The sequence below is a fragment of the Cebidichthys violaceus genome, unplaced genomic scaffold, assembly GCF_023349555.1.
Source record: "Cebidichthys violaceus isolate CVI_PGR_0920_01 unplaced genomic scaffold, fCebVio1.0.p SCAF_25, whole genome shotgun sequence".
In the NCBI taxonomy this organism is placed as follows: domain Eukaryota; kingdom Metazoa; phylum Chordata; class Actinopteri; order Perciformes; family Stichaeidae; genus Cebidichthys; species Cebidichthys violaceus.
Window position 1 is genome coordinate 6510188 of NW_027176428.1, and position 24570 is coordinate 6534757.

At 39.1% G+C, this 24570-nt stretch overlaps 2 protein-coding genes across 2 annotated transcripts; both read right to left on the reverse strand.

Annotated features, from left to right (window-relative positions):
• Window positions 1-757: 757 nt before the first annotated feature.
• On the reverse strand, window positions 758-6808 carry cyp27b1 (cytochrome P450, family 27, subfamily B, polypeptide 1). The gene is made up of 9 exons (XM_068720197.1): window positions 6469-6808; window positions 5698-5888; window positions 5033-5223; window positions 3958-4158; window positions 3277-3440; window positions 3016-3182; window positions 2838-2919; window positions 2485-2682; window positions 758-1919 (listed from the first exon to the last, which is right to left on the reverse strand). The coding sequence occupies exons 1-9, from the start codon at window positions 6679-6681 to the stop codon at window positions 1806-1808; spliced, it is 1521 nt and encodes a 506-aa protein (XP_068576298.1). The 5' UTR covers window positions 6682-6808; the 3' UTR covers window positions 758-1805.
• An 8230-nt stretch (window positions 6809-15038) lies between these two features.
• mettl1 (methyltransferase 1, tRNA methylguanosine) lies at window positions 15039-23490 on the reverse strand. The gene is made up of 6 exons (XM_068720205.1): window positions 23290-23490; window positions 22802-22929; window positions 22505-22689; window positions 18585-18698; window positions 16482-16583; window positions 15039-15793 (listed from the first exon to the last, which is right to left on the reverse strand). Exons 1-6 carry the CDS (start codon window positions 23367-23369, stop codon window positions 15677-15679), a joined length of 726 nt encoding a protein of 241 aa, XP_068576306.1. The 5' UTR covers window positions 23370-23490; the 3' UTR covers window positions 15039-15676.
• Window positions 23491-24570: the final 1080 nt, after the last annotated feature.

Below are 24570 nucleotides of genomic sequence, written 5' to 3' on the forward strand. Positions count from 1 at the left end.
CAAACCCACATTAATTCACATAGATAGATAGATAGATAGATAGATAGATAGATAGATAGATAGATAGATAGATAGTAACTTTATTGATCTTGCGAGGGGAAATTATTTCTTTACAAGCAGCAATAGGTTCCAGAGCAGCAATAGGTTACAGGTATAAAAATCTTAATATTATATATAAAGAAAAAAGAAAAAGAAAAATACAAGAAAAATACACATGTCACAATACACAATATATACAATTATAATAGAGTAAAGATGTTATATAAAAAATGCACACTATATACACAGTGAATAGAATAAGCACCACATTCATGAACATGAACACATTCATTTAAATGTTGAATGTTTTGGAGGTGGATCTTTAGTTTTAGGTTGAACATCATAGTTCAGCACTCCAACAGTAGTGGAGTGATTTGGTCCAAATTATAGACCCACAGCTGCTGCGCCAGAGCTCCCACTCCACATGGTCATGTCACATACGAACTTTGATACCCTGTGTTGTATTTCTTAGAAATTACTGCCTGCGTGGCTGGTTTCACTGACATCACACTAAGAACACTCGTCTGATCGGTTGGACCTAATCTGTTGCAGCTGATGGTGTTAGAGCTTGAAGCTAATGCTGAATCATGACAGAGGGGATTATTTTTGTTAAGAAGACAAGTGGGCATCACATTAACACAAAAGAAACAAGTGATATTATTGATGTAAACTGGATTATCATTGGTTTGGGCAAATAAAATAAACAAATAGGCAAAAGTCAAGCTTGAAACCATTTAATGACACCTACAGTAACAGTTTTAACATGTTAAATTATAATAAATACTGAGTTCAGATACTGAAGCTTATTACATTTACAAAGTGGTGGTACATCACTCATAGTAAGTTTTAAAAAATAAAAACAGGTAAAGTTGCATTGTGCTGCACTGTTGAATTGTGGCACATATTTACATTTTAAAGACAATACAGACAAAGCCAGGGTGCAGAGAGCTACGTTTAAGATTTTAAACAGTGGCACAATGCACTCCTACACAGGAATAATAAACAGCTGCCGTTTTACAAAAAAAGAACCCGTCACTAAAAGTTCACCATAATACACTTTGATCATATCTACACAAAACTCTCACAGAAGCTTAATAACAGCTGAAGAAACATCGTTGTATGTGCCAGTCTGAGACTCTCGTCATACTCAAATCATTTACAGCACACTGTGTATATCAGACTCATATACAGCAACACTAATAAAACAAAATATTTGCACGTCCAGGACACACAGGAAATGCTGAATATAGTTAAGAGTGTAGAAGATTAAAGGTCATAATCAGATCTAGGAATGGGGTTATTTGAAAATAAAAAATCAGCTTCAAATACAAACTTGTTTCAAATTCTATGAGATGCAACATGGCCTGACACTTTTAGGGTGAAGTCTGAAGATTGTCTATAGAAACGTACTGAAGGAGATCACTGGCTTGCTCTTGGCCTCTGTGCAAAAAGTTCTTCATGGTGATTGTAGTCTAAAAACCCCCACTGTATTACATTTGGAATTTCACCTCTCTCAGAGTAAAGCCACAGTGATGAGCTGTCACTGTTCATCCCCCATTCATGTGTCCTTCTCCACACGTTAGCCTCCAGACATTAGGTTACAAGTACGGAGGGCTTTGGCCTTTGTCGTTTCGAAGGTTGAAGGTCCGTTCTAACTGCGTGCAACAGGCTCACGGCTCCTGTGATAACTCTGTCTCCTAGCGGCCTCTCTACCGCGAAGAGACTCACACTCTCGTTCGTGTAATAGATTAGCACAGGAAAGTGGGTCATCGTTCAATAAACTGGAGGCTAATGACATTTTCAGGAACCAGAAGCGTCCGTGTCATGGGCTTCACGGAAATCCCTTCTGGGTCCGGCTTCACATCGAACTCTGTGAGAATCTAGAGTGAACAGAGAAAACAGATTTACTCCAAGGTGACTGAATAAAAAAATAAAACAAGTGTTCATCATGTGCCAAGTGTGGGTTAGTGACTCTTAACTGAAATCCCTGGATTAAGTAATCAAATGAATTCATTGGGAACTGGATTAGCAGGTCTTAAATCCCCTTCTTTAAATTTCATACATTATTCCAAGAAAAAATGCGGCAAGAGGATTTATCAGAAACACGGCAGTTTCTGACAAACTGCATTTAATCGGAAACAATCTAAAGCACCTGTTAAATAATTCAAATAATCTGTGTACATGCAGCATGCAACATAATGTGTTCCAGTGTCTTGAGACAAATGTGTTTTACATGTTACATGAAATATTTTTGAATGACTGCCTGGTTAACGTTGTTTTGATTTTTAACAGATAATCAAACCTTCAATTACTGCTGAATATATACGCTTTTGATTCCCAATAACAGTTTTCATTTCAGCAATCAGTAATAAAAAAAAGAGTCTTCCTGGTCCTATCACAAACTACTTATCTTGACCAAAGTTTTCTCAATTCCAGCCAACTCACCCTGGTAAGAGCAAGGTAGAGTTCCAGCTCAGCGATGCGACGACCTATGCAGCTGCGTTTTCCCACCCCAAATGGTACAGAGGCATAAGGGTGGTGAGTCCGGTCCTTGCTCAACCATCGATGGGGCTGGAATTCATCCGGGTTTGGAAACACCGCTGGATCCCGCGATGTTGCAAAGTGGCACAGAGTAACCAGAGTCTGGATGGAAAGATTTTACAGTCAGATATGTGTAACATTCCCATTTAGCCCAGTATGAAGGACTTCTTACAGTGCAACCATATGACATGAGACAGATTTGAATCCATCAGACTACAAGTGACTCCAAAGTGCACAAAGTCCCTCAACACACTCACATTTTTAGGGAGGAGGTAGCCTCCAACCTGGATGTCTCTCTCTGTAATGACTCTTGCATTGGCAGGAATAACGGGGTACAACCTGGAAAACAAAAGTTAAATAATGTGAGCAACATAAAACTTGCAGATTGAAAACTACATGTCCTAAGGAAACTAATTACAATCTTTTGACTTATACCTAAGCACTTCTTTGACTGTGGCCTTCAGGAGAGGCATGCGGGCCACATCTTTTGCCTCCGGTATGCTTCGACCCTCCAGCACGCTCAACATCTCGTCCCGGAGCGATGCCTGCACCTCGGGGTGACGGGACAGCTCGTACAACGACCAGGACATGGTGCTGGAGATCTGAAAGGACAGGTGGGGTGCACGATACGTTAATAAATCAGGTAGAACTGATGTCAGAATCCAGCGAAGAAGGGGACAGAGTGATCTTTCTTACTGTGTCGACTCCAGCAAGAAGCAGCTCTGTGACGTTGCTGTAGACGGTCTTCATGGGCAGACCGGTCCGTGACAGGAAGTAGGTGAGGTAACGGCCCTCCACCTCCTCTCCACGGGCCACCTTCTCTGCTTCGGCCGTCAGACGCTGGTCAATGTGACCTTTCGCTAGAAGCACAGAGATTAGAGATCATTATGCTGAGAGAAAATAATCATAAAGTTTGGAAAGATATACAGTAAGTTTGTTTTGGTCTCATGTTGTAGTGAAGTGCTAGCTTGCACGGGATCTACTGATTATCCCTGGTCATACATTTTTTTAATAATGTATTTGATTTTACATTACATTACATTACAGTCATTTAGCAGACGCTTTTATCCAAAGCGACTTACAATTCAGTATCTATCTACTGTAGACACAGCTACGGGAGCAATTTTGGGGTTAAGTGTCTTGCTCAAGGACACATTGACATGAGACTAGCGGAGCATTGAAAGGTGGCCCTGCTCTCCACTTAGCCACGGTCACCCCATTTTCTGTTTATGTTCATTCTTATATATATATTTTTTATTATAGCTTTTTCAATACAAAAATTTGGTAAAATAGTGTCATACATACATATTACACACTATTAGAGATAATATTTCCCACGCTGACACTGGACTTGAATGATTAGGAGAAACTACCTACCAAAGTCAAACATGTAGTCCCAGCACTGACAGAAGATGTTCCAGGGTTTTGGAAAGAGCTGGTGCAACCACTTTGGCATGGCCATGGTGAGAAGCGTCATTACAAACATGGTGTTGATCGACTGGATGAAACGCTCGGTCTCTTCTGGGACAACTTCATCCAGGCACCCGATTCTGGATTCAAACAACACTGAGGAAATGCCTGTCAAAGAACAAACAAAAAAGGTAAATGAGGAGGTGAGACATACCATAATCTCAGGCTGGACGGGGATATGAAAGCACATCTTAAGCTTTTCTCAAAGTAACATTTTATTTTTCAACAACAGTGTTGGCTATAGCCTCCACTCAACACTGCATGTAGAATGGAATGATAAGGAAATATTCAACACTAAGAATCATTTTGACGAGGACAGAGTAAATGTTTGAGAGCTGTGCATGTGACCACACAGTCACTGGACTGAAACTGTGTTTAGTCTGGGAAAATCTGGCAGAGGAAAATGAATAACTGTTGAGGAGCCTTGAGGCCGGGGAGGAGGAATACCTATTGCTTATTTTTATAGAATATTGTGCAGTGTTAAAGTAAAGTAAATGACCTCAATCTTAACAAACTGCAACATTAAAGACTACATACAGTCATGAATTAGTGTCAATATATATATATATATATATATATATATATATATATATATATATATATATATATATATATAACATACATATATATATAAAACATACATATATACATATAATAACATAACACTCTGAAATAGGCAATTCAGCTTCTCCTGGTAATATTTTGGAATGCAGGACTCTTACTTGTACAATTAGTAATTTTGTATTTACAGAAACACTACTTTTTTTCATCACTGGAAAGCTGAGCTGAAGTTTACTTGTTGATCCATGATGGAAATGTTGAAACTACAGGCTTTGACAGGCATCTATTAAACAAATGTCAGTCTGATCACAAAATACTGCTTCCTTCATGTGTCTGGCCCTAATTATCAATGTTTACACGGTGTGGTAAACCCTGTAGTGATGCATGATGTTGCCTCGCCTCCATACACATGAAACCTTACCTTCAAGACCAAAGCGATAGAACTCGCTGGCGATGTCAGAGACGAGGCCCTGAGAGCGTCTGCGAAGGCGAAGTTTGGCAATGAGGTCACTGACCACACCGTTCAGGGTTTTATCGTAAGCTTCGACTGCTTTTGGTCGCAGCATATGCTTCCCCAGGAGACTCCTCACCGACTGCCACTCCTCCCCCTCACTAGGAACACAAGGTAAAAATGAACAAAGGCTTATGTTAGTGTAGCATAGGTGCACACACAATTCAGCTGCACTAAATCAGGGTTTAAAAAGTATTTACCGGCTGAATTAAAAAGGGTTTATCCACTTTATTTAATTCAGAATCAGAAAAAAAAACATAGACCTGTAAGATGGTAAGAGGGTAAACAATTTAAAGACTTGTAAGTTCTGTACTACTTGTCACCACATTGGAGGGGGAGTTCCCTTGATCACTGTGGCTAAATATTAATGAAATGAGATTAGAACAGCTGTTTTATCCTTGATTTTAGTCTATTTGTTTTCAGTTCTCTGTTACTTTATTACATCATTCAGTAATATCATATGTTTTACAATGAAATTACAAATCGTTCAAGTTTACATTCAGCTTTACACTATCTTGTGATTTAGGGGTTTCCAACAAGACAGAAGAGGAGAAATAAGAGGCAGTGATACTCACGATGTGAGGAGTCCATAGTGGTGTCCTCTGAGCTTCCTGTAGTCCTTCCAGGAAGAAAGGTCAGAGCGCATGGGGTGCTGGCCCTCCTGTCTCAGTACCTGCTCAATGAGCGCTGGATCAGCAACATGAACTGTCAGGATGGGGCCGAAGCTGGCCTTCCACATGGGCCCATACCGTTGCAATCCTTCCAGCTGGGACAAGACAGAGAGAGGCAACCTTGTGAAAACCCTGCTGGCTACGAGGCTTTGGATGCACTGTCCTCTAGTTTGAAGCCCAGTGAAGACAGGAAGATGCATGCAGGCTTTTCTAATCCAATAATGATTAGATAATTTTCACTGAACCTTCATAATTTGACAGGCACCGTTTGATCAGCCAAATGTTCTTCTTCACTTGGCAGACATGTTGATAACTGAAGGCTAAATTAACTTATAATACGTTTCAAAAGAGATATCTAAATTAAAGCCCCTCCACTGACTCAACAATATGTTTTACTTCACTTTGAGCTTCTGCAGACTCAGCATATGCAGAGTATGACACTAGAAGGCTGTTTTCACATTCATATGTGGAAGGAGGAACGTTTCTTTGTGCTCACCTTAAATCTTAAATATTTTTCCTACGACATGCATTCATTCTGTCGTGTCTCGTGTATCAGTATTTTTGATAATTTAACCCACTGTTGCAGCCTATACTGAATGTATTCATATTAAAATGCAGGTATTGTAACTATTCATTTGTGTCTTTAACTCGATCCCTGTTAAACTATATCATTACCTGTATCTCGTGCAGCCGTGACAGCCCCCGTCTGGCGAACAAGTCCCAGGCGAAGCTGGCGACCGACGGTCCCGGCATGTCGTCCAGGGTCCTCAGTGCCTGCGGCTTGGCTGATGCGCCCTCAGTCCACCTCTCCATCCACTTCACCAGTGGGAAGGCGCTCCGGCCGGATACTCTGAGAGCTTGTTGCAGCATCCTTCTCACGGTAATCATGAAGCGGTGGCCGGATGCGGCTCTCTTGGACGTCGGTGCTCATTTTGTTTTACCCGCTTGGAGGCTGTATTTATAACGCGCGATCTGCTCCCTCGAACCCGTGAAGATAAAGCTGCATATTTTTTGTTAAATCTGGGCCAATCATGGGTGTTAATGCGGCGCGTGCCCCGCCCCCGCGCCTGGATGACACTTTGAAGGCATGAGGAGCTGAGAGAAAGGTGTGTCCAATCAGAGGGCTGAGCTCGGACCATGCCAGAGACAGCACACGTGGAGGTCCTGGATAAATAATACATAATTTCTCTGTAAAATCGCTGTTGAGTCTTATCTCCGCCCCCAACCCTGCAGCACTTTGCTCTCTGATAGTCCAGCTGACAGACATGTTTCATGTGATCACCCACATGTGCAAATTTGGTATTGTGTGCTTAGTAGAGCACTTAACCCTCACCTCAAGGACAATGTTATTAGGGTATAGATCCCATTGATTCAGGCAGGCCAAAACCTTAAGCTAAAACAGATGAATCAATAATCCCCCCTCCATCAAAATGCCCTAACAAGGACATTGGGACATTAATTCAAGCTTGAAGAAACAAGCAGGGACAACCTGTGTCTTTTTAAGACCTGGGGGGCTTTGTTTACCCAGCTATGACTAATTATTTTGCTGACTTGGGGGGGGTTTCTAGGAGGGAGTAAATCCTGACCTGAATTCATTGGAACTGGAATTTGTCCAAAGCACCGTGTGTGTGGACAGTGAAGTAACGAGGCTGTAGCCTACTCAGAATCTGTTGTGACATTTGCTCCCGTATTTCGTTTGTTCTATCTAGAAATCTTGGATCACCCAGTTTCACAGAAACACTGAGACTTGATTGGCAAGCTCAGCGGGCCGCATGAGTCAGATCTCAGCATTGGATTTACACTTGACTGACTTTGTTATCCATTCTGGTATTTAAACGTTTCTAATGTTTGCAGGATATGCCTTCTGAGATGCATCATCTTGTTTCCAAGAGGGTTCTGGTAAGTCCCAAGGCTACATCTTATCAGTTAGTGGAAGGTGCATACAAAAACCTGACTATGAAGTGAACAAAACATGACAAAATTATTGACATTAATGAATCATTTTTAAAAGAAATACTGGAAGAACATGCAACTTCATTAAGGAAAAAAAGAGGCTATGGATTTAATGTGTTACATGAAGTTATCCAAATCAAAGGGAGTCTTAAACAAAAATGCTTTTTTTATAATCAATTTCTGCAGAGACTGAGTGTTTAATGCATTGGGGGCATAAATATGGTTTTAAATAAACTGGGTATTTAAAAAGAATTAAATATATATTTCATACCCATGGCGACAAGAATGATGGTCAGATTATGACATGGATATTTAAAAAAATAATTCCACATAAACTACTGTAAAAAACATTTAGGTCAAAGATGTGACTCAGTATTGTGGTATACAATATCAGCGTAATCCAAAATACGGAGCAACAATTGGGTGACGCATTTTTCGTAATATTGCAATCATGCATGTATACATGATTGCAGCTTGAAGAAGAACTTAACTAGGCTTGGCATCTGAAAATAAGCCCAGCAGCTTTCTAAAGTTGTTAAAAATGACATGTTAATGTTTTGTCTGTCTACTTATAATGATGTGCAGTATCCTGCAGGTTGCAGGCCTGCAATGTTTTGACTTAGTCATGAATAGACTGCGTGGAATTTTGCTGAGTGAGACAGTGATTAGGGAAAATGAAATCCACACTGCAACATCACATGATGCTGACGTGTGACGTGATACATGACATTTAGATTTTTAACGGCTAGTTGGTGTTAAGGGATCCAGTGCAGAACACTTCGCGCCTGTGTTTTGGGGACACTGTCTTTCATTTCTGGGCCAATCTCATGTGTTGGCATTCTACAAAGGTCAAGTAAAATGTGCATGATTTATTTGGCTGGGGGCTGGAGGAGGATTCCATCTCTTGAGTACAACCTGCTACTGCTTGCGTAGATTGGATGTGATAAAATGTAATAGATCTAACTGAAAATAAAAATGTCATGAACTAATTTTGGTCTGATATATGAAAATGATGGAAAAGTTAAGAACCCAGTGAAGTGCCTTTAGGCTGGTTTAGAAGAGATTTACGCAGACCTTGTGATGTAAAATTACATTTAAGTAATATCCACAATGATTTATCAGAAGTCGTCTGCATGAGTTCTTATCATACCCATAGGAAAAATAAGCAACTTCAAGCATGTATCTAAAGACACAGAGGACAAGCACACGCTTTAAATGATAAATAACTTTATGATAAAAGCATGAATTAAAAAATAGCAGAAGTAAGACGGTGAGATAAAAAAGTGAGATTGGGTTGCACAATGATGAAGATGTGCGGTCGAGTGGACAAATCACTTGACAACAGCTCCAGCCAAATTGGATGAGGCCTCTGGGTTAAAAGGAGTAATATCAGAAGATCTTTTTTCAGAACAAACAAAACAAAATTTGATGCTGAGTTATGAAGATAAAAGTGCAATACATACCAATGGTCAGTCAAAAAAAACCAACAACCTGAGTGGAAGATGCACAGTTAACTTCAAGCATGAAAGATAAAAAATGACCTCTGAAATTTACATGGACACATAAGCAACTTTTAAACCAGGTCAAACTGTCTTGATGAGTCTCTGTCTTACGCAACACACTGCAAACAAATCAAACCAAAGATTTATTGTAATGCTGATAAGATTTTTTTTTTTTTTTTTTTTATAAGTCTGGCTGTTTAGGGTTGCAGTCCTAAAAAAAAAAAATGCATTTCCCTCATCTTGTTCTTCGTGTTTTTTTCAGATAAAGATGTGCATATCTTCACAATTCGCTCTGGCAATGCGGCTCAGATGCTCATCTTCACTTTCTTGCTCAGCAGGGTGGTAATTTAAGACCACACAAGAAGCTGACATGAATTAAACCCTCTCCAAAACCAGACTTTTTTTTATGAATCTGGCCTTGGCTGAGTAACGGGGGATTAATATTGATTATAAAAAAACATAACAAGAAATCCTGTGAAAGAATGGCTTCTTTGTGCTGTCGTGTGGTGCGAATTGATGTGGCCCAGTCGTAGATCATGCTATAGAGCGCAGCAGGACAGCCTGAGAGGTATTTCCAATTATTGTATTGGCCCAGTGCCCAAAAGGGAGGCTGCTCCAAGATTAGTGTGTTAAAGTTCATGGCTGCAGTCTGCCTGTCTGGGTGGTATCAGAAAAGTATCTACGCACACGCACACGCGCACACACACACACACACACACACGTGTGTGTACATGCCCAGAGGTTCAGATGAATGCGTGAGTGTGTCCAGCGGTTGTGTAAATGGTTTTCGCTCACTCAGCAAGCTGGTGAGGATGGTGTATTTATGTGTTCTCTACTGTATATGGTTTTTGAATGTCCATGTTTGTTACATTGTACCCAATAAGCATTAAGTCAGTGGTTTCCAATCTGTTTAGTTTGATGCATAACCCCAAAGTCCAATCAGGTAAGTTCCCCTTCATCTGCACCAAACATAATGTTCCATTTTATGAATGGGATATAAACTGAATTTTATTTAATAATATTGATTATATAAAATATAGTTGATATTACGGCAACATTTTTTTCATATAATTGAATTGTCATTGTTAAGGTTGCTTTGGTAAAGTTTGCCACTTTAGTGGTACTATTACCACTTGGTTTACTTTAAGCTGACCATTTCTGCTTACCCGTTTCAACTGTTTATTGTTTATTCATTACTTTTAGCCATTTAAATAGTTTACTAATTATGTTTTCAACCATTTATCTATTACTGTTTGAACCTGTCAGCTTTCTCACTAACTGGATTTCATGCACTCTCAATCGGTGGGCAGCTTGCTGGTGTAAATACAGTAAACAAGTTGTTTTTCCTATTTGACCACCTTAAATATTACGTTGATATACCTGAGCCACTCTGTTAGGTGAGATTGCCTCAGAGTCCTCTAATATTAATATTTATACATGAATGTTGTTCCATTTGTCAACGTATTGTTTTGGGTTGCTCCTCATTGTGTTTGAAAAATGTTCACTGTTCAGAATATAATATTCAGGATGTGTTTATGATGTTTCCACGTGTTCAGACACAAAGAGTTTTCTGGCAGTAAGCTGAGGTGTGCACAGAGTAACTAACAACATTTTGCCAAATGCCTGCCAACAGCTGCTTGTGAGTAAACAGGATATGAGGATGTGGTAAAGTATAAAAAAAGAAACATAAAATTACTGAATAATGATTTTTATCACCATACATGCGGTACTTGATTAAGGTTATGTAGTTTTGAATAAAGCACGTTCATGTCATGAAAATAAAATAGGGGTTTAAGGTGGTGTAAGTGACATCTGTTAGACTGAGAACACATCTGGACACAAGATGTGAAAGATGATTGAATGACTGACTGTGTATAATGAATGTCCACCACAGTGACAGCATATGCATGATAGACAATGAACTGTATATGTCCACGGGATGCAGTATGTAACAGACCTACTGTATATAATGAGGGAATTCACAGAAAATATAACCTTTGATGATTTTTCACTAACATTCAGTCAATTAACACTGCCTGGTTGTTTTCCAAAGAGTCATCGCTCCAGGCAGAAAAACAACATGTGATTGAGTGTGAATCAGCCTTTAGTTTGATGATATCCAAAGCATCACATCACTTCCGAAGGATGAAGCCTTACAAAAGCAAATTGGTTTTGTGATGTGCTGCTGTCCTCCAAGTTCTATATGTAGAAATATTGTACAGTTACATTCTGATTGTGGGTCTTGTTTACATGTTACTCCTGCTATCGTACGTATAGGACTAGCTGACCTTAATAGTGTTATAAAACCCTGATTACATTCGTCTCTGCTGTTTTTTCTTAGTCATTCCTCCCACTTAGCTTTGGATTTGTTCCCTCTGAAGCTTGTTTTTACTCTGAGGTTTTAGCACTTATATGACATTATTTAAGAGCAGCAGCAGCATCTCTGTATATTTGATCAGCGGCAGACTAAAACACAAGTAGATACACATCTTCCATGTTATGTTTTATTCAAGATCATACAGCTAGATTTTCAAAGCAGTTCAAAATCCTTTTTGTTGTACTTTGTAGTTTGACTATGTATAACTCCAAGAGCTACAGTGAGATTTAATGCATCTTGGACGAATCAATGGATGTGGTAACTTTTTTGTTAACTTATTTTTATGCATCTTTATAGTGGTTTATTGTTGAGAAAATATGACTGATGATCATTTAGTACTATGTCATGTTTTGGTCATCTGATGCAAGCGACTTAAATAATGAAGCAATCATGATGTCATGAGCACCAAGTGTAAACACTTAGAGAGCTGCAGTTGCTCTCCACCTCAACATAGTTACTGTTGTCCATCAGCAGCAAAGCTTACTAAAGCTCACATTTCCTAACATCTACCACTTACATGTGTGACAAAAATGGACATTAAATAAAGATAATGGTTGGATTCCTGTGTTTGGTACAACACTATTGACAATAATTTACACTCAAATATTTTGAATGATTCTCTGACAAGGTAGTGTTTGTCTTCTAGCTATAAGAATAGTGTTTTCAGAAAGATACATTTTAGTTTTGGTGTCAAGATTTCAACAGGATTTGCTTCACTGAATGCAAACCAATTCTTGAGATATAAAACTGGGCTTTAGCTGTTTATTCTTATTATACAGTACAAACCAATTTCAGTTAAATAATAGCTGACTAAAGTAGAAAAGTAATTTCAGTCTGATTGGAGGAAACAGGTTTTCGACAATGGTTTTGGGCAGAGGAATGAAAAAACTATTGACCAACTGGAATTTAGGTTCAACCAGTCACAGGCATGCAGTTTGGGAAATATAACAATTGGGAGAGATCAAGAGAACTTTTTCTCTTGGAGACCAAGAGTTGGAGACCGAGAGAACTTTTTTTCTTTGTCAAGTCTATGTTGGCCTATAAAATTTATGTTGGAAACTTGGGTCAGTGGAAGTTTGTCATTAGTCCAGACCTGAGAATCCCAAGTGAGGAAGGATTTGTTCCTGCAAGCTTGCAGGATGGCAGATTGCCTGTGATGTGCAGAATATCACCACAGTTTGTTAATCCTCGAGGGAGAAACGAGTCAGGATATTTTTGGGGAGTACAGCAGCTTAGTTGGGTTTAGGCCGAGCTTGAGGCAGTGGGCAGACATCCAGCTGGAGATGTCAATTAGGCAGCAGAGACGCACGCCTCAACCTGAGTATGAAGAAGGAAAAGAGTGGCAAAAAGTTGAGTGCCAGTGACTTGGCAAAAAGTAGGTAATGGTGTGATTAAGAATATAGAAAAAAGATCAGGACAGATACCTTCTTTATAATAAATAAGTTCAGTTTGACATTTAGGATGGAAACACATATAGAGATCTTCTTGTTGGAGTCTGGTGGTTGATGGTATCAAAGGAGTCTGGGAGAGTGAAGACTGAGAACAATTAAGCAGTTTAAAGGAATAGTTTAACATGTTGCAAAGCTCACGTAATTGCTTTCTTGCTGAGAGTTAGATGAGTAGATTGATATCCCTAGTGCAGTAAATGTAAGGCTACAGCCAGCAGCTAGTTAGCTTAGCACAAAGACTGAAAACAGAAGATAAACACCTATCGTAGACAAGAGAGTAGTATCAATCTTCTCATCTAATTCTCAGCAAGAAAGCAAATATTTCTCAAAATGTAAATTGCTTTAATTGTGAGTGCTGACAGGATTGACTGCAGCTTAAAGTCAAATCATTTGCCTTTGCGTCACACTGATGAAACTGACAGAGGTGGAAGGTGACAATAAAATCAGCCACACATCCTTGTGTCTTGTAACATTTAACAGTGGACAGCTGCCTCTGTGAACACCTTAGAAACCTTTGACCTCAAAAACATTCTGACGTCTGGATGAAACAAATTATTTGCGTATGAAGCAGCATCCACATTGTTTTACTAGTGTTGCCAAATGCTAATCATTCAATTTCTCTTTCTTTGATTCTCCTGCAGTGCATTTAATTCAACTCTTGTTTGATGACCTGATGGTACTAAAATGTTAAATGTTTACCTCATGGGGATAATAAACAATAAACAGAACATCCCAGATTGGATAGATTAGACTGGTTAACATTTTCACACAATAAAAGGTTCTGTGAATACTTTCTGTATTTGATAATAGTTTTGGGCAGAGGAACGTCCAAACTATTGAACACAGGAGTACAGGCTCAACCACATTGGGGTATTTCTTTTCCTTGGATATGGGTCACAGGCAGCCATGCAGTATTTAAAAATAGGACAATCGAAAGAGGTTGGAGACAATATTTTTTTCTTTGAGTTGAAGCGCATAAAAAGATTAGGTTGGAAACTCAGGTTTCTCATTAGTCCAGACCTGAGAAACCAAGTAAATAAGTACATTTTGTACTGAATACTTCAGATTATTGAGAGATGGGTAAATCCAGTCCACCGCGTATTCACAGATATTTCAAAATCTGTTTTCCCTGAATACTGGAAGCAATCTATATATTCATACCAGTGCAGCATTAGTTGAATAAAAATAATATACACTGATTTGGCACAAATTTACTGTCAAACATGGCCGACTAATGCCAGAATGCCAATACTTTAGCAGAGGATATGCAAGATATGTAGATTTAATATTATAGTAGAATATTAATAGTGTGATTTTGTATTTGTTTATGAGTGCATCAATTGCTCTCTGTCATTATCTAAAGTTTTACCGTGTCTGGGTTCACATTACTGAGGCATGTGCTGTCCTGTTTTGAATCACCACCCCCTGCAGCAGCAGGAGGGCCTCAAACCTGCACTGCCACCCGTTCTCCTGACAGACAAGAACACCAACCTGTAATAAACAGCCAAAATCATAAAATGAGCACAGAATGCCACCGTTTCTGTTCGAGACTTCTTTGATTTGGACTTCACAAAAATCCTCAGCAGACGCATCTAGTAGAAGAGTTTGTTTTGGATGTCACATGACATGTAGGAGCATCACCCGTTGTGGTAAATTTGTGGTTTTAAATAAGTGGATTCAATTTGAATCACATTAGAGAGAACTTCTGTTAATCAAACATACCAGTATCAATCAAACAAGTTCTTTTCACAGCTTTGTCAAAAAAGATTAAATTTAAACATGATTGTGTCACAGTTCTGTTTCATTTGAAACTGTGCTGCGTTCACTTCTCACAGAACGTGCTGCAGCATGCAGGTTTATTTTTAAATCCGACAATGACCCATCCCAAATAAGCAGGATGAAGATTGTTGGCAAACTTCTCAGTCTAATCCATCACAGATTCTGCTGCCAAAAAAAGAAAATGAACACTGTGAAACCAGCAAAGTTTATCTCATCGTATGGAATTTTTTTTTCATTTAAAAGGTTTTTAAGCGGTAAAATCCAAAGTCCTCCTCAAATCTAAGATGTCGACTAAAGAGCTGCTCTTTTTAGTCATGTTTGTGATTAAGGCCCTAAAGTAACTAATGTAAAACACAACATAAAGTCTTTCCATTTTCAATTCACCTGTTCCTGTTCTCTTCACCGTTTACAGTCAATGTACTGATCAACACAATGAACCAAAGCCAACACTTTAGTAGTTGTTTTACAGTAAATTCAAAACAGCACTTTGGAGTTCAACAAAGAAAACAGAAGTGAATCATTCAAAATCAATTTAAAAAAGCCATACAAAACATTTCACTAGTCTAGTCTGAACAGAGATGCTTTTATGATTTACTTCCCTTGTGCTGTCTTTTGTGAGCTAAGAAATGAAATACATAAACTATGGGAAACAAACACAAACCCTCTGTTGGGTAATGGTGTAAATGTTGGTCCATTAATATCACTGTTCATGTGCTGAGGAACAAGCCACAGCCTCCAGATACACAGAGCAGCATTATCCTCCACGTATACTTGACTGCATAAGACCATTATTTCAGTTCATTGCATGTCCAAACTGTTCGGTCTTAGTTTGAATCCTCAATCCTTCGGAAAACTGCGAGGAAATTCTTTCCTCCATTTCTCTGCACTTTCTTTCCTTCCTCTGTACAGGTACCCAAACGACTTATGATCACATCACCAACCTGTCAAAATAAGATCGAAAACAATTACATTAAAAGGATGCAGCGTCAGGTAAACTTAACTTTCATTTGTGACAGAGTGTATTTGTCACAAATGACAAAGTGTGTTTGTTACCCGTGAAAAAGGTAACTAAACTTTACTTTTTTGTTAAACCCATGTTTCTCACTCTTATTCTGTCATTAATAAAAACATGACAAACTTAATAAAGGAATAGGCCAACATTTTGGGAAATACACATTTGCTTTCTTGCCGAGAGTTAGATGAGAAGATTGCTCCTCATGTCTGTACAGACAGTGGTAACAGTCATCTCATCAATAAACACATTTTTAACTTTTACTTTAAAGGGAGCTATACACGGTTTGCTTGTGTCTGCTTTAACAAAAGAAGTAACACAACAAAAGTAGTCAATTTATCAGGTAACAGAATAACACGTGAACATTCCCAAGTCAGAAAATCTGGAGGATTTCTGTTCTTCTAACATTGCCTAAATAAAGCACAAGGCTAATCCGCGTAGATTTGCTTCTTATTTAGTATAAAGAGATGAGATTGATATTATTGAACTAAGAAAGTGAAAAAGCATTTATCCCAAAATGTCGAACTACTCCTTCCAAGAATTTCAGATCATGTGTCAGACCTCTTTTCCTTCAATAAGCAGATGACAAAGGGATGAAAAGGTCCAGATCAACGTACCAGTTCTTCATTGAGGACACGTGTAAACAGTGGATGTTCAGTGAAGTGCTTCACCATCCAGGCGTGCACTTCCTCCACATCTGTGATGGTATACACCAAACCCTGACATGGCCAGACAAACACAGGAAGGTTATTAACATAGTTCTGGGAAAAGCACGTTGAACAAGCTTCACTGGTGGCTAAACACGCATCCATTTTTCGATCACTAAATAAACCTATGGCATTTATCGAATAAACTGAATACACTTCTGATTTATTCCGTTTTCTTTTTTCTATTAAACACTGTCCAAAATTTTAAGAATCAGAGTAGAGTGGTTTCACCATCTCTGGAGAGCAACGGTCCTTGCTAAAAAAAGACCAAAAAAACCTACAGACAACACAGAGGTTAATCACCTATGTCACTGTAGTTTACTTTGGTCGCAGGACAGATAACATTACTGGAACAAGGGTTTCTTAGAAAATTCAGCAATGGCAGAGATTTCCACACAAGAGCATATCGGCACGTATGGGTTTCGTTTCAGAGAAGGAAGGATGCGGATGAGAGGCTGTGTGCACATTCATGCTAATCACACTCGTTTACTGATTCAGGTGTAGTCTGATTCAAAAGATATTCACTTATGAACAATTTTTGATGGAGGTGAATTTTGGGTATGAAACCGCCTCTATAAATGAACATTTTATTGACAGTTTCCCCACCCACCCGCACAGTTATGGCTGCATGCTGATGCCAAGGACCCTTGTAAAGCTGACACACCCAAACATATACGCACACAAAATGTGCGTAAACCAATGTATCAATGCACACGTGCAAGAAAAAACAATAAAGAAGCCAAATATAGACACAAGCCTTCCTTTGTTCCCGAAACCTCCATCAGCAATGTGTCTGATTCGAGTGTCTCACTGTTGCTCTGACAGCTCTGACAGGCAGAAGCAGGGTGTGTGCAGACGTCTACCAGCTGCAGGCCACACCGGTTGTTAAATTTTATTTCAGTGAATTCATGGGTTCTGCACACTGCAATGACTTGTTGTTCAACTTTTACTGAAGTTGGGTTTCAGTGCCATTAAGTCAATGAATTAAATCCAGTTCTCCTTAACTGTGTTTGGGTGGTGGCAAAAGTCTGAGTAGCAGATATTTAAAAAGCTCTGATAATATTATCAAAACAATGGTATCTTTGAGCATTAAGCTGGTGATACGTTTTTTCATTGTCAACAAATCCCATTAAATTGTTCCTACGTCATGTATCGTCTGTGTAGCCGACGCATAGAGCTCCACTCTTCAAAAAATTAATAAAAACACATTAATGTACCCTCACTGTTAGACTGGCTGACATGTTCTTTCATTACGTTGTAAGTCGATCCCACACACACCGTTCTGCACCCGCAAATACTCCCTACTGCACCAACTTTGCATTAGACCGCAGCTGAAAATAGTCCCAAACAGTTGCCCTATTTTATGCTGTTTGAGTGACAATTTCTAAAAACTACAGCGCCCAGCTGTAGGAAATCATTTAACCATTAAAAATGAAACTACATATTTGTGACTTGTTTTTAAATCACTTCCTTCTTCACTGGGAATGAACGGGCTTGTGGCTGCATTCCAACCAACCACCAACTGTGTAGTGATGTTGGAAAGTAGGACACAATGTATTGTTGGCTTTAGTCTTTTCATGGCATTGGTTGACAATGGAGAAATACCACAAAAGGCAAGTGAATTTTTTGGGGGGGTGTTTTGGCTAAACAAACCATTTAAAAGGCAAGTTTCAGCAAAACTTTGGCATTTCCTGCATTTTCATCTGTGAATCTTCAATTAAAAAAATTATTCAGAGTCAAACATTGAACGACAACTTGGCTGGAACAACTGCATTAACTGAAAATGATTTTGATAAATCTGCATCAGTCTAAAAAGATCAACTAACTGTCTGTAACCCAAATTTATTCATTTTAAAATGTTTTATCCTCATATTTGAAAAGCCAGTGAATGTTGTTTTTGGAATTTGTGCTCAATAAATCACAAACAATTATCAAAATTAATGCAGGTAAAATTTCTGTTGATTGACTAATTGTTTCTGCACTAGCTGGAACAAGTCTTGCATATGTACATACCCCGACTCTCAGCGTGTAGGCGTACTCTGCCAACAGTGTGGGACTAATAATCCTCCACTTGTGCTTGGTCTTCTTAAAGTGAGGGTCAGGAAAGAGAAAGAACATCTTACTGAGCTGAAAGAGACAAAAAAAAAGGGTCAGAAACCAAAAAGCAAGCACAGAATAAACTAGAAATACCTGCTCGCGGTTGTAAGCCTCTGCCAAACTGTCAAGTTGTCTGTCTAAAATGAATCACTTCATAATTTTATCCTTTTAGACATTTGTGTTAAATTGCCATAATCAGCATATGAATTATGGTTTTGTAAAGTCACAGGGATTTTTAGCCACAAGATTTGGATCAATTCATCAGATTATAATAAATCTTTTATTCAAGAACAGGGCACAAAAAGCCTAAGTGACTTCTGAACCAATGGCTGTAGAGTGATACGTCTCCTTTTGAGTCCAAGTGGATGATTGAGCCAGATGTAATGAAATTCCCTTAAGGTGTTCCTGAGATGTTGCATTCACGAGAATGGGACAGATAAGCGGTCACAGTGACCTTTGACCTCCCAAATCTAATCAGTTCACCCGTGAGTCCAAGAGGACGTTTGTGCCAGATTTTAATAAATAAATTCCCTCCAGGCGTTCCTGAGATATTACATTCAAGGGAACGAGACGGGCGGAGGTACAACCCGAGAACATAATGCCCCCTGTCTGGCCGAAAAACAGACTGCTCTTTTAAACTCTGGTCATTACTTGGTGTCACACACACACACACACACACACACACACACACACACACACACACACACACACACACACACACACACACACACACACACACACACACACACACACACACACACACACACACACACACACACACACACACACACACACACACACACACACACACACACACAAATTAGAATGTTTAATTTATATCTAAATAAATAAATGCACCCCTCCTTATGTTTTGCTTTTTTAAGCGCTGCTGACTGCAAAACTGGAATTTCCCTTCTTGAGTTTTTTTCTCCCCCATAAAGTTCCCCATGTCTCGGTCTTTGACAAGTGCACAAGTGAAGGCTGCATTGATATCAGTCTGGCAGATACATTAAAAACTATTCCAGTAACTTTTCATTAGTTAAAATAAATAATGTCAGGTACAGACAGAAAGATGTGGGGGTAATCACCAGGGACTGCTGAAGCCTCAGGGGCTGCTTTGGTGATGATGGAAGATGGAAAAATCATTTTTGGCTACAAAACATACGAAGAAGAGCGGGGGGGGAAAAAAAGTACTTCATGTCTTTAGAATATGCTGTGTCAACACTTGAAACACATCATGCATGCCAGAAGGATTGGGACTAGATTCTGAGCACTAGTCTAGTCCCTAGACTCTATGTGGTCGTCTTTTAATTCTACAACAGTTTTGTTCTAAACACGAGCGAGGAAGACAATAATACTAAAGCAAGCTGCAGCTAGAAACATGTTCATCCCTGGTGAATTAATGAGAGTCAAGAGATGCGACTTATGAAGGAGCTGAAGGGAGTGTCACTGTCTGCAAAATAAAGCACCTTGATGCAAAGCCAAGACAAACTTCTTTCAAAACCAGGCCGTTTCTCTGAAACATTTCCAATCTCAGTTTGCAAAAGGCCTCAACTCAGACTATAGAAATAAGTGTCTTTATCTTAAATTACCTGACATAGCATATCAAAATAATAACAATACATGTAATCAATGTATGTGTTATTAAACGAAACATCTATATAATGTATAATCTATCAATGTGTCAATTAGCAATTACTCTCCTATGTTAATTAATCAGTTCATACTCACTCGGAGCATTTGAGTTGAAGTTTTTTACCGAGGGTACCTAAATATACCCTGGTACACTAAGCCCACACTGCAAAATCTAATGCGACTTTCAACAAGTCATAGATTACCAGCTAATTGGAACGGATAAATGGCGTTGTGCACTGCTCTATACTCAGCTGCCTCGTGTGTCAGTCAAGGACCCCATTGTTGTGAAATCCTGGATTTAATGAGCAATCCGTATAAATTCAGTGAGACAATATGTTGAACATGAGGAAAGTAATTATTTCTTGTGAGAAATGTGCATATTCTTGTTACCTTGGCAGCGCTGGAACAGACCGGTTATTAGAAGCCACGCTGTATGTCGTAGTACCGCAGGTTTATGAGCTCCAACTCGGTTCTAATGAACAGTGTAAGTGTTATTTCTATGTACAGCATTGGTCCACCGAGTTTAAAAAACATGCACCTCCAGTTGTATGTAGCCGTGCAGATATAGTTTGTTGAAATGAGCCGGTATATATAATGTGGTCAAACATTCTGATGGTAACAATACTGCCAACAATTCCCATAACTGTATCTATGACTTAATAATTTCATTCACATGCTCAATCTGGCAACGGGACATGATTTTGTCAGAAGCCTTCTTGGTTTCCGTTTGTCGTCCGAGTTGAATTGACTAATCACGTTCGGGCCGGCTTTGGTTGAACGCAGGTACATTAACAGTCCGTGTGTAACCCGGTCTCACTCCTAACTCGTCAAGTACCGACAATTGGTCAGATCCCCTCGACGTCTGATACTGATGCATCCGCTTTCAACTAACTCCCATGTAAACCCGCCCTCGTCAGTATTAGACTTAGACTGTCCCCACATGGCGGATGGGTCAAACAAACATCGGACTCCCGTCCAGGAGACAGATGTTCTAGTGTTGTGTGAAACAAACAGTAGAATGACATTTTGTCACATCAGTCGTTAGTAACGCGAGTTGCTAGTCACATGACTAGTTGCATGCATTTTACAAGACTGACAAAGTTAAAACTTCCTGTTTCAAGATGTCACACATTTCATTCATCCCCAGAGCTCAGCCCGTGGTATTTGTTATTGATAACAAAGTAATGGAGTGCAGATGGGCGAGTGGTGTTATAATAGCTGCTGGTAAGAGCCCATATCACTGTGCCGCGGTCCATCACTGTGATGTCATAACGTGCCTTTCAGCGGGTAAAACATACTTTAAGTTCTTGTTTATAGACTGGTGGCTTGGATCATAAACTCTGACAGAACCAAAAACAATCTTGAATGAATTCAACTTCAAGAAGGTCTGAGGACTGAAACATTGTAAATAAACAAGTGATCGACATTGTGCAGGACTTTTTGGCACAACTATCAACTCCAAAAAGAATTCTGAACATGAATCAAAACATGAATTTGTGCATAAAAGAAGACAATATGCTGCATTTAAAGTAATTTCCACTCAGTTGTCTTACAATTTAAACAACCCACCTGCTTTAGTTTCTGGTGTTTTTGGTGTTTTTGGTGTATTTGTTGGTTCATTTAAAAAGCTATAATATACAGTTCACAGTTCAGTTTGTGAGGTTCGATTTATCACAGACAATCATGGTGTAAAGTAGTTGTACTATATTTTAGCGCTAACGGTAGTATTTTAGGAAAGTTTGATGTTTAATGTCATAATACCGTACAGACACTTATGACGCAGGTGTTGTAAATTAAAGAACCTCTGTTAAACTGTAGGTAAAGACAGCAACTGTGAGGCTAAGCTAAAAAGCTGGAAGCCAGATGCTGCTGGTAATTTAGGTTTCTTGAGTTAATTGAGGAGATTCAAGGGGAATGGAGACTTTAAACGGTGCTGGGTCAAGACCGTTTTGAGTTGGCCGTTGCAGGTGGCGAGCAGCACAAAGACAGACATGAGGGAAGCTGTTCAATGCAGAAATGTTAAAACTAATTTACAGACAAATATATTTTTTCTGAAAATGTCAAATGTGTACATTTTTCTTCCAATACAACAAATTCCATAAATCTTCCTAAGTGAAAAACATCAGTTCTGTTAGGATCTCTGTTTTTGTATTGAAGTGAATTTTGTCAACAAGTGAAACATCACACAGGTGCAGGCCTACCTGTCCTTTAGAAAAGAAGTTGGGGAGATACTTCATCGCATTGCTGCGAAGGCAGGCGATGTTCTGGTAGCATCCGGGCTCCGAGGCACGCAGGGATCGGATACGATCCTGAACATAATCAGACACTTTCACTCGGATCTCCATGCCCAGAATGAGCTTGTCTGGGAAAAGTGAAGATAACTCCACTGGGTTAAGGTTAAGACACACAGAGACACAAGAGAAGGGGACAGGAGGTCAATACAGAGCAAAACTGTGATCTGTGAAAATGCTTTATGGCCAGAGCAGCAACATAACTACCTAAAAGTCCCCCATATCCACATCCAATGTCTGCAAACTCAACTCGGGGGGTCGCTTTGTCAGATGGGTTGCCAGTGAAGAAGTCTGCATACAGCTCGGACCACTCCATCTCCTCAGGACACACAGGACTGAGGAGGAAAGAGGGGTTTTCAATTGAACTATTTTGTAAAGTAGAAACATAAAAACAGCTGACAGGGAAGTCTGTGGATCATCACAGTAACAGAGATAGTGGTTTTGAAATGAGATGGTTCGGATTACTTGTTAAATATAGCTTTTCGTTGTTGTTTGCGGCGGAGACGGTAGTCTCAGATAAATATCTCAAGTCATATGCAACTAAAAACAAAACGTTTTGCGACATACCAACGGAGAAACACACAGTAGGAACTGATAAGAAAAAGGTTGTCAGGTCACGTTACGTTATACAAAAGAAAGTTGCATGAGCACTGTGTGGTGCAGGTATTAAACTCGGACACATGTTCACCACTCACTAGTCAAACGTGTGGTATGCCATCGGGTTTGAATGGGCTCGCTGTCGGTAGTAACGTTTCTGCGGCATTGACGAAGTCATGTTGGCTTAAAATAGAGACGTTCCGCGCGACAATATTCACTCTGTCACCTAATTATTAAATAAACTAAGTCGATTCCCAGTAAGTCACGTTCGTTTCTGGTTAGTGTACCACACCGCTTATGAGTCGCAGCGATTTCGCGTCATCACCACGCGTCTTTTCAGGGTTGTCAGATTTGTTGTATTTTTTTTACATCCTCGATGAGAGTGGCTATCTATTTATCACATCTAACCGGCTAACTTTCTAGTACTGTACAAGCAGCCACTGGCTTACTAGCATAATTCTACATTTAAATTGTAATGAGGAAAAGGTATCACTTAAAAGTATGTCCTTAAAGTTGCAAAAATAAAAGTAGTGTACTTACTAAATGTCTCTGTCTATATATTTTACTATCTAGGTCAGTTCAATAGTAATTGTCCATTCTCAGATTGTTTAATTTGAGTGTGAAGACAGTGGAGCTGCTGTTGTAATCACATATGGATCCTTCAGGTGTACTGTGTTTATTTAATCTTGTAAAGGGTGGAATATGGTCTCAAAAAATAAATAAAATGCCGTTATTCTAAATGGCAAAATCTATTTAAAATGACCATCGTGTTGCAATCAAGTTTCATTTGTTTAATAAGACCTCAAGAGGTAAAATGAATGAAAAGTCTGGGAAAAATATATATTTTTGAGTCGCTTCTTGTTTCTTACGCTCATCATTTTGCAGCCCCTTGTGGGGTCATGACCCCCAGGCTGGGAACACTGTAGGTGGTCAAGATGGAGCTAATTTTTAACTGAGTAAACTACTATATTTGGTTGGATTGATAAGGGCAAATTTAATCACCACATGCTTAGCTTGTAAATTCTTATTCTGCAAAGTAAAACTGTCACCATTAGCCTATTGGTATAGGCTTACATAATTTGCCTCTTTTAACCGAAGTGTAACATAAAAAAATGGAAATAGTCAAGGGAAATACAAGTATCAATTTAAGTATCGTAATTTAACAAATAAACACTGATGCTGTGTAATCGATCTATATGTATGTGGTATTTACACAGGCTACTTTAAGCTGAAAGTCCACATTATTATTTTAAACAGATGCAGGTGTATTTTATTATGTCATAATCTACTAATTATCACTATTAATTATTATTGTTGTTGATGATACGTTGTACTGGGGAGACACTTAAGAGGGCAAAGTTGTGTGTGTTTTACTATGT